Genomic DNA, 14,225 nt, shown 5'->3' on the forward strand with positions numbered 1-14,225 from the left:
TTATGGGAAATAATGTTCTTCACATATATGCATGCTGGTAAAATGCTGTGGAAAGTTTAAGTGCAATGGAGTAAATTATGTGACCTTTTATGCCAGAGTTTATTGAAATTTGACTCATTAAAATAAAACACTTGTCAACACACAATGTTAGTAAGTAAATTTATGCAAACTTGGATTTTTAAAAAAGGGCTCATTTCAAGATTCCAAGACTGATACAATGTGAAATGTTTACTTTATAATACATGGTCAAGAGACTTATATGCCTTTTGTATGCGCTTGACTAGAAGTCACAAGTTATTGATGACATATAACAAAGGGAGATAACAAAGTTTCATAAATGACCACAAGTCTATAAAATTTAAAGAATCCTTTTGTAGATTATTGACCATAAATTACACCAACAAAGAACGCATTGGGTGCCTCTCTTCTAGTGCCTGGCTCACCCAAGTCTTTGTAAGTATCTGTTGAGTGACCAGCTGGATTGAGCCTGTTTGGCTTGTCTACATTTGTGTTGTTGTTTGATTGATACATAATTTGCCTTTATCTCTTCAGTGTAAGACTCTAGGATGCCATTATGCAAATATCTAAGAATGTGGCCCTTTGGAGAGGAACCCCTCTCCAGTCTCTGTTCACTAATGTATTGTGGAGTGCATCCTCATGAAAGTAAATGTTTCATTTTGAGTTCGCTCATAGTTTAAAGTCTCATGTATGCATATGAATTCGAGCTTCTTAACCTTTTTTTTGGTTTATAGCCTTCTTGAGAATAATGGAAACTTTGATACCTATCTTTGGAAAATGCATGTATGCACACACACACAAATGCCCTGATGTGCACTTTCAGGAATTTATTCCCTTGAAGCCACCTGGGGCCGCATACTATCTCTGTTCTAGAAACTACCCCTAGTCCACTACAGCTTAATACACATGCAAAATTTTGAAAGCTACTGAAATGTGCAATCAATCACCTATGTTTTTTTTCTCTGCACAGACTACTTTGCTATATTGCCCAAGCTCAATAGATTTACAAACATTAGCAGAATGGAACTCATCTCCTATTAGCCACCAGTTTGATGTAATTAGTCCGTCACATATATGGATATTTGCACATGTAACCCAAGGCCAAGACCCATGGATTATAAGTCTCTCCAGTTTTTTAAAGCAAGAAAACCTCCCAAAACACTGCTCTACAGCTGTGAGCTATGCTTGGATGTTCGCGTACACAAGGCTTCAGTTGTTGTCCCCACAAGTTGATATAAAGTAAGTAATTGCTCTTAAAATGTATGGACTAGCAGTATTCATTACATATATTTGAAGAGTTGTACAATACTTGGTGAAATCTTGTGTGGAAATCACATATATAACATACTATCATGTTGATATGTTAAGGAGATACAGATGTAAAAGATATGGTGTACTAGTCCCTGCCCCACTAAATTGTAATTGTTAGTTTGCTTATTAACAGTGCTTGGTACATAGGATGAGTCCACTGACTGTACTGGGTGAGAAAGATCTAATGAGGGAAAGAATCTAAAGATTAGTTTAGATGTTTGGAGATCAAGTCTGTCAAGTAAGGGTGAGAATTAAAGAGATACCAAACTCATTGGCCTATGTTTTCTGATGACATAGTAATGGAGGCCATCTGCTGACAGCATTAGGTTGTGGCTTTGGGTATAACTGGTCAAGGTTTAGAGTAGCTGGTACTGGAATGGAGAATTGACCAAGCTCATTATAAACTGCAGTTGATTTCTTCTTGTTCTTAAAATTAGAAAAAAAATTTGAAACTAGCTTTGACTTCCTTATTTCACCTTCTCAGATGACATGGAATGGGTCCTCTCATCATATAACTTCCCCATATAAACCCAACCCCTGCAAAACTTAATATCTTGGGCTCATGTTACATTAAAGGGGCTCCCTCTGTTTTTCTTCATCAAACAGTAGCATCTGACATGGTTTTACTTTTTTACTGCATGTTTTCCCCAGGACATACGATGGTAGTGATTTTTTTTGTTTTATAGGTGTTGGTTTTGTTTTTCTGCCAACTGGCAATGCTGAAAAATTTCCTAACTTATAAGGCATTGTTGCTGAATTAATGAAGTGGTGTATATGTGTTGCTTCAATATAGTATAAATCTACTGAAGGCAAGGACTATGTTAATATGTTTTCAATTTTTTTCCCTCAGTCATTTGTCCCAACCAAATTTTGTTATTTGGAAAAATGTATCAATTCTCCCAAAATATTTACCTTAGTAGCCTATAATCTTTCAAGACAGAAATTTAAAAAGTGCAAATACTCTGACATTGCAATTCCATTCCCAAGGACTTGTTTAAGAAAATAGTTAAACTTAATTATAATTAAGCATTTATTTAAATATATAATATAGGAAAAATTGCTATTAGCAAAAAAAAAAAAGTCAATGAAGTTTGGCTGATAAAACAGTCTCTATGATCCTGTTTCATAAAATCATCAAAAATGATACCATGGAAGTATTTTAATTCACATGGAAGGGTTTAAGGGTATCAATTAAATACATGAAGTTTTTCAGAACAAAAGAAGCAATATTCAGTATATGTAAGTCTAAAGAGACAATTCATATATTAATATGTAAAGGAATTTAAGATGTGTAGAATATACAGTGTTTATTGTGGTGTGAAAGTAAAGGTAATTTATATTGTGTTTTCACCATTTTTTGTACATTATGTATAATAACTTATAAAATGTGCCCTGATAAAATATTCATTTTGATCATAGGGATGAATAATAAATAGGTTGTTAAAATGATCCTGTATTATGTTTTGACTTTCAGCCTAATATTTTATTCATTCACACCTTGTATCACTCCACAAAAATGTCATGTTAATAATAAAAACTTTATGCTAAGTGTCTCCCCTCAATTGATGGAAATTTACCATCAGTTAAGAGCTCTAAAAATATTATGTTGCAGTATTTATATCATTTGTGTTTTTCTTTTCTTTTTTCCTCAGTAGCCCTATCAATGCTAAGAAAGTAAATACGACCACAAGCAATGACTCCTACATTGGCCTGTGGAGAAATTATTTGCTTCTTTGCTGCAGTGCAGCGACATCCACATTGTCTTCATCATCTACAGGTTCTGTGAGATGTTCTCCTCCTGAGACGCTGGCGTCTACCCCTGATAGTGGCTACAGCATTGATTCTAAAGTAAGCTCTCCACATCTGCCATTGCATCTGAGGGGCACCATAGAAGCAGTGTAGGACTTTTATCAGTAAAGTCACTGCAGTGAATATACAGGCATTGATGTTCAGGAGTAAAAACCTGAAACTTATGTAATGTTAAGAATGTGATGTGGCTTCCACTTTACAAGTTTTTCTCTTTCAGAAAAACAAAGTCACTTGGTTATTTCCATAATGTATTGATGGCACTAACTCTGAAAATAAGTTCAAGAAATCCCATTACCATTTTCATGGATTACTGGTTATAATCAACAATATATGTAATTTTTCTTTCAGAGAAAAAGGGATCATGTTCCTTAAGTTCACCATCATGAGTATTTTTTAAGTAATTTTATTCCTCATTTCTCCCATTCTTTTTATTTCCTCTTTTCGAATAATTTTATCCTAGTTCATATAGTTCTCATATTTCTCAGTATGAAAAAGAGATTGATTAAATATTTAAACACTTTTTTGAAATTCCCCAAAGTTCTGCAGTGATAAAAAATGATCCTTGATAAGAACATTTAGATAGTTTTCTTGGTGTGCCACAAAATATTAAGAGCTGGTAGAAGGAAATAGAGAGCGCCTCACACTTGTGTGTCCAAGCGTATCACTAATGATTCTTTCAAAAGTCATTTTCACAGTGAGTTCTACTCACTGTGCGCTCAAAAGTCACAGATTATTGGATAGAGGGAATCAGCCTGGTGTTTGTAAGAAACTAAAAGACCCACCAAACCTGTCCCATTAATGAACTGACAGTGAACAATTAGAAGAATCATTGAGCCTTTATGTAATATGTACACCTGCGTGTATGTTTAAGCACCAGGCATACTAAAATTTGGTCTGTTGTCCTTGTGTGAATATTGTTGAAATGAGAACAAAGCTGGATGTGCCATCATATATGAGACTGCTATGTATTTTCCCCCCAGATTATCGGCATCCCGTCCCCTTCATCCTTGTTTAAGCACGTAGTTCCAATGATGCGCTCTGAGAGCATGGAAATCACAGAATCCCTTGTTCTAGGTCTTGGCAGGACCAACCCAGGAGCTTTTAGGTAATTATCTTCTGTTTTCTCTGTGCACTAAAATAGTAAACACTTGGAAAGAAGGTGTGATAGAATATTTGTTACCAGGATAGTTGCATGTCAGTCCTGGACCTTACCAGTTAACGTGTGATGGAACATTTAACAAGTCATTTCATTTATTTGAGCCTTTATTTACTCATTTTTGGCTAAGCAGATAAGTTACCCTATTTTTATCAAATTATGAAAGTCAATACTATGTATGATTGTTCTAAAATGATAAAATGTTAATCTTTAATATTTTACTATCCAATTTATTTTAAACAGTGATTCTCATAATTTATAATTTTGATCTGTTGGTTGAAACAATAGATTCCCCCCATTTTTGTGAAAAACTAGGCTTTTTAAAAATAAACTAATTATATATACAATTTATATTATTACTATTTTTTTTTAATGAAGCAAATCCTTCATTTTTGTTCTTACTTTCTGGGCCCTGAATTTATTCTTCTGATTGTCTATTGATATGAGATCAAATTTGATGTTTTGTCTCCAAGATAACAAATAGAACAGCACATAATTTAATATATATTGTAATATACTTATCAGTATAGGATACCACTCACTCTAAGGAAGATTTATTTTTGGAAAAATTTTTTTGACAATTCAATACTCTATTGTTGTAATAGAAAAAGCTGGGCTACAAAAACAATCTCAGCTTCCTAAAAACAATCAAATTCCCATGAATAGAAACAATTCTGAGGCAAATACCATAAATGCTTACAGTAGTTTTCTATAAATGCTGGAAATCGTGGATGGATTGTTTTTTCTCCTGCTTTTGATGTTTTCTCAATCTTCTACAGTGAACACAATTTTCATTTGAAGTAAGAATGTAAGATAAAATTATCACTTTTACGCCATTCATACCCTCAAGTCACTAATTCCATTTGTAAGAATTAATCCTAATGACATACTCAGAAATGAAGACAAAGATTAATGTCTATAGATGTTCATCAAGACAATATTTACAGTAACAAAAGTTAGATAAACTTTCACAAATTAGTAGTAAATGAAAGTGGTTAGGAAAACTATGGCAGCCCACTCTGTCATAGGCTGCTGAGTTAATAATGACATGTGAAAGTGATTAAACTCATGTTAAAAGGTGTATACTATTTTACATATGATTAGGACCTCAACTATGTAAATTGTGGGTTGCAAAATAGTCAAAAGTTATTGATTGTGTTTACTTCTACATATGAGAATGAAAATTATGGCTGCTATATTTTTTTGTTTTCCGCATATTCTGCAGTGTGGCAGTATTGTTTTATAACCAAAGCAAAACATACACTCTTTTAACAGTGTAGTAGGTTTATCATTTCCATTTACATCACTGTGTTAATATTTATATAAGCTCATATGTCAGATTATATCTGATTAAACAGTCAATAAAAAAGATGTATACAATATTTTTCTAGGGATCTTATAGAGGAATTACATCCCATAATTAAAGAAGCACTTGAACGAAGGCCAGAGGTAAGTCATTTTGCAGGCATTAATATATCTATTTGCAGACACTGTCTTGTGTATTCTGCACTTTTTACCCAATGTTAGTAATTCCGAAGTCAGTAAGTAAGTGATGGTCTAAGGCACTTTTCAGCCTTCTTTCAGATATCTTTTCCTTTTCCCCTTATCCCCCGGGGGTCTTCCGCAGAAAGCCATCCTGTAAGACGTGTTATGTTGCTCTAGCAGAAGTGAGGACAGGAACACGCTGTCTAGAGTAGGGTTGGTAGATACTTCTGCAAATGGCCAGATAGTAGATATTTTCAGTTTTGCAGACCATGTTGTTCCTGGGGAAGCAACTCAGTGTTGCCACTGGACTACTAAGCCAGTGGGTGTGGCTATGCTCCAGTAAGGCACTATATGCGGCAGCAGGCAGCGGCCGGCCAGACTCCGCCTGCTGACCATGTTTTATCAGGTGCAGCCCTCTATATCTACAGGTTGGTGTCAGGTCCAGAGAAACGTAGAAAATGAAAGTAACAGGTCTCAGAAGGGTAGATGGATCTATAAACCTGATTTTAATCATAAAAATGTATTATGCAAGAGACTTCATGGTCATGAAATACTCATATTTGAGGTGAATTTTGTTAACATGTTTACCATGGACAAGCAAGGAAAAAATATTCTGTGTGGAGAAAAACAGTATTTATAAGCTATATGAAATAATCTGGACTTTACAAATGTTTCCATGATTACATTGTGGGGAAAGATTGATTAGTTAGGAAAGCAAGGTGAGAACTATCTCATGAACGATACTGGTTCACTAGTCCAACATCCGTCCCTTATGCCCGTGGCATCAAAGAATGACCCTGAGAGCTTAGTCAAAATTACAGATTTCTGGACCTGCTGAAAGAAATCTCTTCCATGGAGGCCAGAAATCATTTTTTCTAAGTTCCTGACATGAATCTGCTGTGACAATGTCATTTGAGATCACTGTAATTAATACTGGATACCCACTTGGGAGCTTAAGGGGAGAGTGGAAGTGGTGACAGCTGCCAGTCTTTTAGAAATTTTGCAACCTCTTCAATAATTTTGCTCTCCCTTTTTCTCACTCAGTCCTGCAGAGCAGTGATAGCAACCTTATTCTGTAACTGATTTGATTTTTGTTTCTGAAGGATAATTTTGGTGATAGTGCAGGATGATTTCTCAGAGGCAAATAGGATTGGGAACAAAATTAAGTGCCAGTATTATATTTCTGAATCACAGGGGAAAAAAATCATCATAGCAGGTGGTTACATATAACAGTAATGTGTCTTGAGCATACGTTCGAGATCTTTAGTCAGTCTTTCCATTGAAGATTAAACAAAAACAGATAACTAAAAACAACAGAAATTCTCAGACTGGTAAGAAATCATTCAGTATGAATTGCTCTAAACGTTATAAAGACCTAAGAGAACCAATAAATTTAATGAATTAATATCAGCAAATTGGCTTGTATATGGCAGGATCATTTCCGTGAAATAAAAAGACTTAAGAAATAGTCTTTTATAGGTCAGTATTGGGAAATTTGCACCAGAAACGAAATATTTACAGAAAACAGTCATCAGGAAGAAAGTGAACCAGGAGACCTGTAGGCTACAGTGTGCATTATTTATTCTTAGAGACAGAATCATGTCAAGACAGTACAGCGGTCGTTCTTGACATTGACCCTAGTAAGATAAGCTAATTTATTCATGCCGTAACAGTCTTTATAGGGTTGATTTTGTTTTATTTTTTTGTACCAAAAATAGATGGAAAACAGTGGCATGAGCAAAACCTGTGGGGTTTCTTCAGTCCTCTTTCCACTATTTTCATATTTGGGGGAGCACCTTGGGGACTCTTTACTGACCTCTGCAGTTCTCCTAAAGTTATCAGATTAGCAAGTCAGAAAGTAACTAGAATTCCATGTTCTCCCCCCACACAAAGCATCACCACGTAAAATGTCACGCGCTTTATCTGGCTTGTGACTTCGCAGCTACCCATGCGCTTCTCTGATGGAAGCAGGCAGACTCCCAGAGTGCTCAACCTCAGCATCGCCCACACAGGCTGGTTCAACGGGCCCTGAAACCCTAGAACCAAGTTCCACCAGCAAGTTTTCTTTGTCATCTTCCAGGGAGGATTTGTAATTAATATCTTTGTGTCTTTGAAATAGAATATGAAGCGGCGCAGGCGTCGAGATATCTTACGAGTACAACTGGTACGAATATTCGAACTGCTGGCAGATGCTGGTGTCATCAGTCACAGGTCGGTGTTGGATTTTGCTTTTTAAAACTTTGGCACAATTAACAAACATGATTTTTTGTTGTCATTAAATGTAGCAAAACAAAACAGAAAAGATCTCTGTAAAAGCATTTCTGCAAAAGCATTTCTGCTTCAGGCCCTCTGTGGTGGCACAGCAGGTTCAAGCACAACACTAAGAAGCTAAAGCCACTTCAACATGAATTCGATCCCCTCCCAGAGTGGGGGGGCCACATGGCGAGGCAGACCTCTCCTGACCTGCCCGCTGCTCCCCTCAGCAGTATGCTTCGTAGATCTGCCTGTTCTGCTCCCCACTCTGTCCCTGGTGAAGCCTCTCACTGCCTCTGCCCCTCTGTACCCCAGCTCTGCATAAATAAATTAAATCTTTAAAAAAAAATTTTTTTTCTGCTTCACTGTCTAAAAGGTGTGCTGAAAAATCTAGTAATTGTTTCAGGCAAAAAAAGTCAGTGGAGTTTCCTATGACTTAATATTTGTGGAACCTAGTGATTTGGGCAATAATGTACTTCACTTTTAAGCTTTATTTCTCCAGAACTTAAAATACCATATATTTAAAGGGTGAATACTACAGTCTTCCACCACGATCCAGAAGTAGAACATTCCTGTGTGGTATGATTTGGGATATTAGGTTTTCATTAGATTATTTTGGGATAGGTAGTTTTGGTAACATTACCTATTTATTATAATTTTTAATTTTTATAATTTATATGGAATTATTTATAATTTCATTATTATAATTTGCATGGAAAAGTTTTTGACTGGAGAAGCCTGTGTAAGGTTGCAGACTTATTCCAAGCGATTGTTTGTCTAGCCTGCTAGGAAAAGTTATGAAACCCACAACCATAATTTATAACTGCCTCCTTCTGTCAAGTAAAACACAAAACATAGGGTGATTGTTATAGTAAAGTATCTTGACCCCACGACCAGTCCCTTGAGAAAATAACCATTTCCTTAAGAGGGCAACAGCATTACCTCACTATTGGTAGAGAATGAAAATTTCCAAAAAAGTAATTGAAAGGAAATCCTGATACAGAGATGCCAGTAGTGAAACAAATACAGGATTGTGAGTTTAGCCTTTGTTCGTATTACTTCTCAGTGTGCCCGACACCTTTCATCATGTGCTTTTGATAAGTGTTTTCAATACATAGCTTTAATCAGAATTTAAGCCATTGATAAACTTTTTTATAGTGAATGGAAAAGCAAGAAAAAGATAATTATCATTCTTTTCCTGATCTTCCACAAAAATCAAACCATGCAAGTTAGCAAAAGTAAATATGACACTTGCTGAACTTGATGCAAAAAATCAGCAACCTAATTTATGTGAATTTTTTGTATGTTTGGTTGCTTTAAATGTAATGGTTAGTGAATGAGGAGTCTTTGAATGGTGCTATTTTGGGGAACTGCAGAACGTTGGTAGATTTAAAATTTAACTCTAAAAGCTGTGCACAGGGGAGGGCAGTGGTGGTTTTTGGGAAAAATGACTCCCAGGCTATTGCTATTACAGACTTTACTTTCTTAGTCCTTAATTAAGAAAAAAAGGCAGAGTTCCATATTTTGACTCATATTCACCCACTTGCTCTTATGCACATGTTGCATTGTAAATATTCAAAATTCATGGTGAGCCACTCTATAGGTTTTCAACGCAGTACTCAAAAACACTTGTTTAAGAAATAATAGGAAAAACTGTCATGAACTCATCCAACCTATTTTTATTGTTGTAGGCTTATCTTTTAAATTACTGTAATACCATTTTGACTTCTTACTCTTGTTTTTTGTGGTATTAGATGGCTATAAGAAGCTATTAACAACTAGACAGATAACTTTTAAAACCATGCCTTTTAAACATGCTTTTCAACTATAACAAGGAAACGCTACCCAAAATAAATGTAAATGGGATAGTTAATCATTTATATGTTACACTTTCCGAAATGCCCTGAAGTACACACTGACCGCCGGCTTGGTGTCTGGGTGTATAGGGCTCAAATTGAAGGCTTCTTACTCTCACCAAATGAACTCCTTCCAATCAGGCACAGAACCCTGGCCTCACAGAATCTTGTAGTAGATTTTTGAGATTACGCTGTAGGTCTATACAAAATATTTGAAAACCAGCACTCTTGCTTGCATTATCCTTAAGTTTTATAACCCCCAATACCAAGAGTAAGTACCTAGAGGCCTTTGGATGTATATCCTAAAGCATAATGTGCATATGTACGGCACCTGCAAGAACAAACCTTTTGTATAAAACTGGCCTTTCTCTTTCTACTATTTGCTGCCCCATATGCCTCCTTATTTCTTTATTTTGAAAGCTATGAGATTATGGCAGAGAGAAATTAATAGCTAGCACTCAGAATAACTGAACGAAGTTAGCTATAGAATTAAATAGATTGGGGTGGCTTCCCTGGTGGCACAGGAGTTAGTCTCAGTGCTGTCAAGCTACTGCTTGCCATTGAGGCATAAGTTCAATTCCCCAGCCAGGGAGCTGACCCACATGGCTCAGCAGACCTCTCCTGTCTCTCCTGTTGCTCCTCTTACAGCAGTCTATTTCAGTAGATCTGCCTGTTCTGCTCTCCACTCTGTCTCTGCTGAATCTTCTCAATCTTCTCAACCCAGACACCTCTGGCCTGAACCCCAGTTCTTGTATGCATAAATAAAACAAATCTTATGAAAAATTGCATAGATTGTAGTAGCACTTCCTTGATTAAGAAATGTCATCTATTTCTATATTTTCAGCAAGCCCTAATCTCATTCATTTGGTAATTGGATTGCATACTACAAAACTAAGTTTTATATAGATTTGATTATTTTGGTAATATTTTATTACTAGGAATTTATTCTGGTTTAAATTGTAATTTAAAAATCACTATTTTCTTTGTGTTCCTCAATATTTTCAGTGCAAGTGGTGGCCTTGATAATGAAACACATTTCCTCAACAACACTTTACTGGAGTATGTAGATTTAACTAGACAACTCCTGGAAGCAGAAAATGAAAAAGACTCTGACACCCTGAAGGATATACGATGCCATTTTAGTGCCTTAGTGGCGAATATCATTCAGAATGTTCCAGGTACTATTTTCAGTTTCTTCAACCAATGTTGAACATTATGGGGCCTTTATTTTTTTTCCCTTCCCCTGAGGTTTTGAAATATAAGTTGATAAAACAACTTGTGGATATGTTGGAAAACTATGTCGGCATGTCCTGGGTCACGTGATACCTTTGAGTTAGCTTTAGTAGTTGGAAATCAAAAAGAAACCTAGCATAGATTTTAAACAGAAATCAAGATATGAACACAAAACTTTGAAGAAGTCAATAGAAAAAGTTCTTTTGAAAACTTCTTAACTCTGTTGGCAAAGAGCATATTGCTCCAAATAATATTTGAAAATAGCATTAACACGATAGCTTGAAATAATAGGAAATACATACATAGATACACTATGAACTGATTTCTACAGATGTGCACTTATTCTTAAACACACAGTATATGCCCAGACACAGGCTAGACAGTAGCAAGTTAATATATGAAGTTGCATTTGAAAAAAATGATAAATTCTGTCCAGCATGAGGCATAATCGTGTAGCTATAGCCTTTGGCATACAATTTCTTTTTCTTTCTGGGAAAAAGAAAAAAAAAAGTTATTTTGTGACCTTAAAAGCACAAACAGTAAGAGCACAGGTTGCATTTTATAAAAGGATCCTGTGGATTCATTAATTTTAAGTTCAAGAAACTTACTTTGACTTTTAGGTTCAAATGATATTTTCAGAGATTCTCTACAGACATTTGCCAGTGAAACTCACCATTGTAAAGACATATTTTCGTCCACTACTAAACACTTCTTCACTTGTCTAAACATTCACATTAACTCATTATAATTTCGCTGAATTTCTTTAGCAAGAGTTGATGCAGAGAACTTACTGAGCAAAATCTCAGTGCAGAAAGAATGCTTGGAGTGCATACAACCAGTGATTTTCAAATTGTTTCATCTCAGAGTCCTGAGGTTCCCTGGTGCCCTCTTTTGAGAATTTCTTGTGGTGATAAACTCCATTAACTTCTGTTTATCCAGAACATATTCTTTCCTTTATTTTTCCATCATATGTGAAAATATGCAAGCGGCAGCAGTGTGGGTGTGGACTCCAAGCCTCTCAACTTGCTGTGCATAAAGCAGCTCCCCCTATCTGTTTCACATATCCAGGAGCCATGTAAGGATCTTTCTGTAAAGACAGCCATGCTGCTGAAAACATACAGTGTTTAAAAACAATTTTTTATCTAGTCCAAAGCCCTCAACAGGCAGAGATCTGGAGGTATGCCCATGTTGGTGTCATGGCCAAGTTTAGCATGTGACCAGCTGAAGGAGCCCAGGGTAAAGCAGGGCCCGACTCCAGCTCTGAGCAGCCCCAGACTGCAGTGCACCCACCCTGAAATCCTACTGTCAGGATGCGGCAGTGCAGGCAGTGCCACGCTGCCTGTGACTCAGACGGCAGCTTTATGACGGCACATAATGTACTGACTCCTGTTACTGTGAAGGTTTTTGGTAGGTTAGCATGAAGTTGTTTGCTTTCTTTTTTTGCATTGTTGCACCTGCAATAAACAAATAAGTTGACTTGCATGTTAAGGTTTAAAAAAAATAGTATTAATATTCTCCATCTTTTTTTATTTACAGTGCACCAGAGGAGAAGCATTTTTCCTCAACAGAGCCTTCGTCACAGCCTCTTTATGCTGTTCAGTCACTGGGCAGGTCCTTTTAGCATCATGTTTACTCCCTTGGACAGATACAGTGATAGAAATATGCAAATTAACAGACATCAATACTGTGCACTAAAGGTATATACTTAGAAATCTAAATTCTTTTTTCTTATGTTAACAGTAAAGTTCAATTAGGGCCTGGTATTAAGAGGATAAGTTTTTCTTCAGCATGCCCAACGCTATTAAAATACATATTTGCCTGCTGTGTTCAAACACTTAACTCTTCAGTTCATTTAAATATGTAAATTAAAATGCAAAAAATTTTGCAGAATCAACCAAAATTTAAGTCTGTTTGTCTTTAGCTCTGAGGTGAGATAATACAGATCGGTGGTAGTTTTTATCCAGCCTGTCATCTGTCTTTTAATTGATGAGTTCAGACCATTCACATTTAGATCCTGAGTCTCGTTTACTGCCATTTTAATCTCTCTCGTTGTGACAGTGTAACGTCCCTAGAAAGAGGTTCCGGATTCCCTGCTCTCCGCACCCCCAAGGAAGTGTGGATCTGGTCAGGGGGGCGACAGCCTAGTTAGAGCAGGCGGGCTTGGCGGTCCAGAGGTGCCTCCATCCTGCCTTGTCACAGTGTTTGAGTTTTCACCTGGATGTTTCCTAAAGGTCCTCTCAGCCCCTTTCTTTTTCTAAGCATTTTAGTGCCAGATTTTTGTTCTGTGGTTGAGGGCTACATTGTTTTCTATATCAAGAATAGTCTTGTGTGTGTGCTGGTGTTGGCCTCTCATCATTTGTCTAGATAGTCTGTGCTTTTCTTTCTCCCCTTCGGTTTTGCTGTAGTTCCATATTCTTGTTTATTTCTGACTCTGTGTTCCGTTACCACTTAGCTCAAGGTTTTCTTTTCATAAAGAGAATTTTGAGCATGTCTTGTGGTGATAAACTCCATTAGCTTCTATTTATCCAGAAACTTTTTTTTTCTTTATTCTTCCATCATATATTAATGATAATTATGAGATTGTTCTCGGCTGGCTTTAAATTGTGAATATGTCATACCTCTCCCTCTCTTGGGTGAGACTTGGGCTGAAGAGTCTGGTGAGAACCAGATGGAGTTGTTGTGTGACCTTCCCCTCCCCCCACACACAGTGTTTAGTATTTTTTCTTTGTCTATTTCATAATACAACATTCGTATATCTTTGTGTAAGTTTCACATTTGGAAACGTGGGTGTTCTGTCTGTTTCTTACCTACCTATGGTTAGTTATTGCCTTCAATTTGAAAAGTTCTCAGCTCTATTTCTTTGACTAGGGTCTCTGTTCCCTTCTCTCTTTACCTTCTGGGATACCCATTCTTTCTAATGTAATCTGATGTTTCGTGTACAGTTTCTTAATTTTTTTCCCCCTAAATCGGTTTCTCTCCTTTTCCACTTGAGTTGTTTGTACAGTATTAACGCCTATTTCTGAAATTCTTTACTGAGCAAGATTAATTCTGCTTACTAAGCTTTCTAGTGCCATTTCTTGTTCTTCATTGTATTCCTCATATTT

At 36.4% G+C, this 14,225-nt stretch overlaps 1 protein-coding gene across 5 annotated transcripts in view; it reads left to right on the forward strand.

Annotated features, from left to right (window-relative positions):
• The window catches only part of FRYL (FRY-like), a 112,690-nt gene that overhangs the window by 40,139 nt on the left and 58,326 nt on the right, over positions 1 to 14,225 (forward strand). For all 5 annotated transcript variants that reach the window (XM_012724184.1, XM_004681303.2, XM_012724186.1 and 2 more), the window contains exons 20-26: positions 989 to 1,257; positions 2,982 to 3,177; positions 4,119 to 4,243; positions 5,686 to 5,743; positions 7,899 to 7,990; positions 10,894 to 11,066; positions 12,658 to 12,818. In XM_012724184.1, the coding sequence (XP_012579638.1) occupies positions 989 to 1,257; positions 2,982 to 3,177; positions 4,119 to 4,243; positions 5,686 to 5,743; positions 7,899 to 7,990; positions 10,894 to 11,066; positions 12,658 to 12,818 (1,074 nt within the window). The remainder of the gene's footprint in view (positions 1 to 988; positions 1,258 to 2,981; positions 3,178 to 4,118; positions 4,244 to 5,685; positions 5,744 to 7,898; positions 7,991 to 10,893; positions 11,067 to 12,657; positions 12,819 to 14,225) is intronic.

This window comes from Condylura cristata, unplaced genomic scaffold (assembly GCF_000260355.1).
Source record: "Condylura cristata isolate star-nosed mole 26May11 unplaced genomic scaffold, ConCri1.0 scaffold00012, whole genome shotgun sequence".
NCBI lineage: Eukaryota > Metazoa > Chordata > Mammalia > Eulipotyphla > Talpidae > Condylura > Condylura cristata.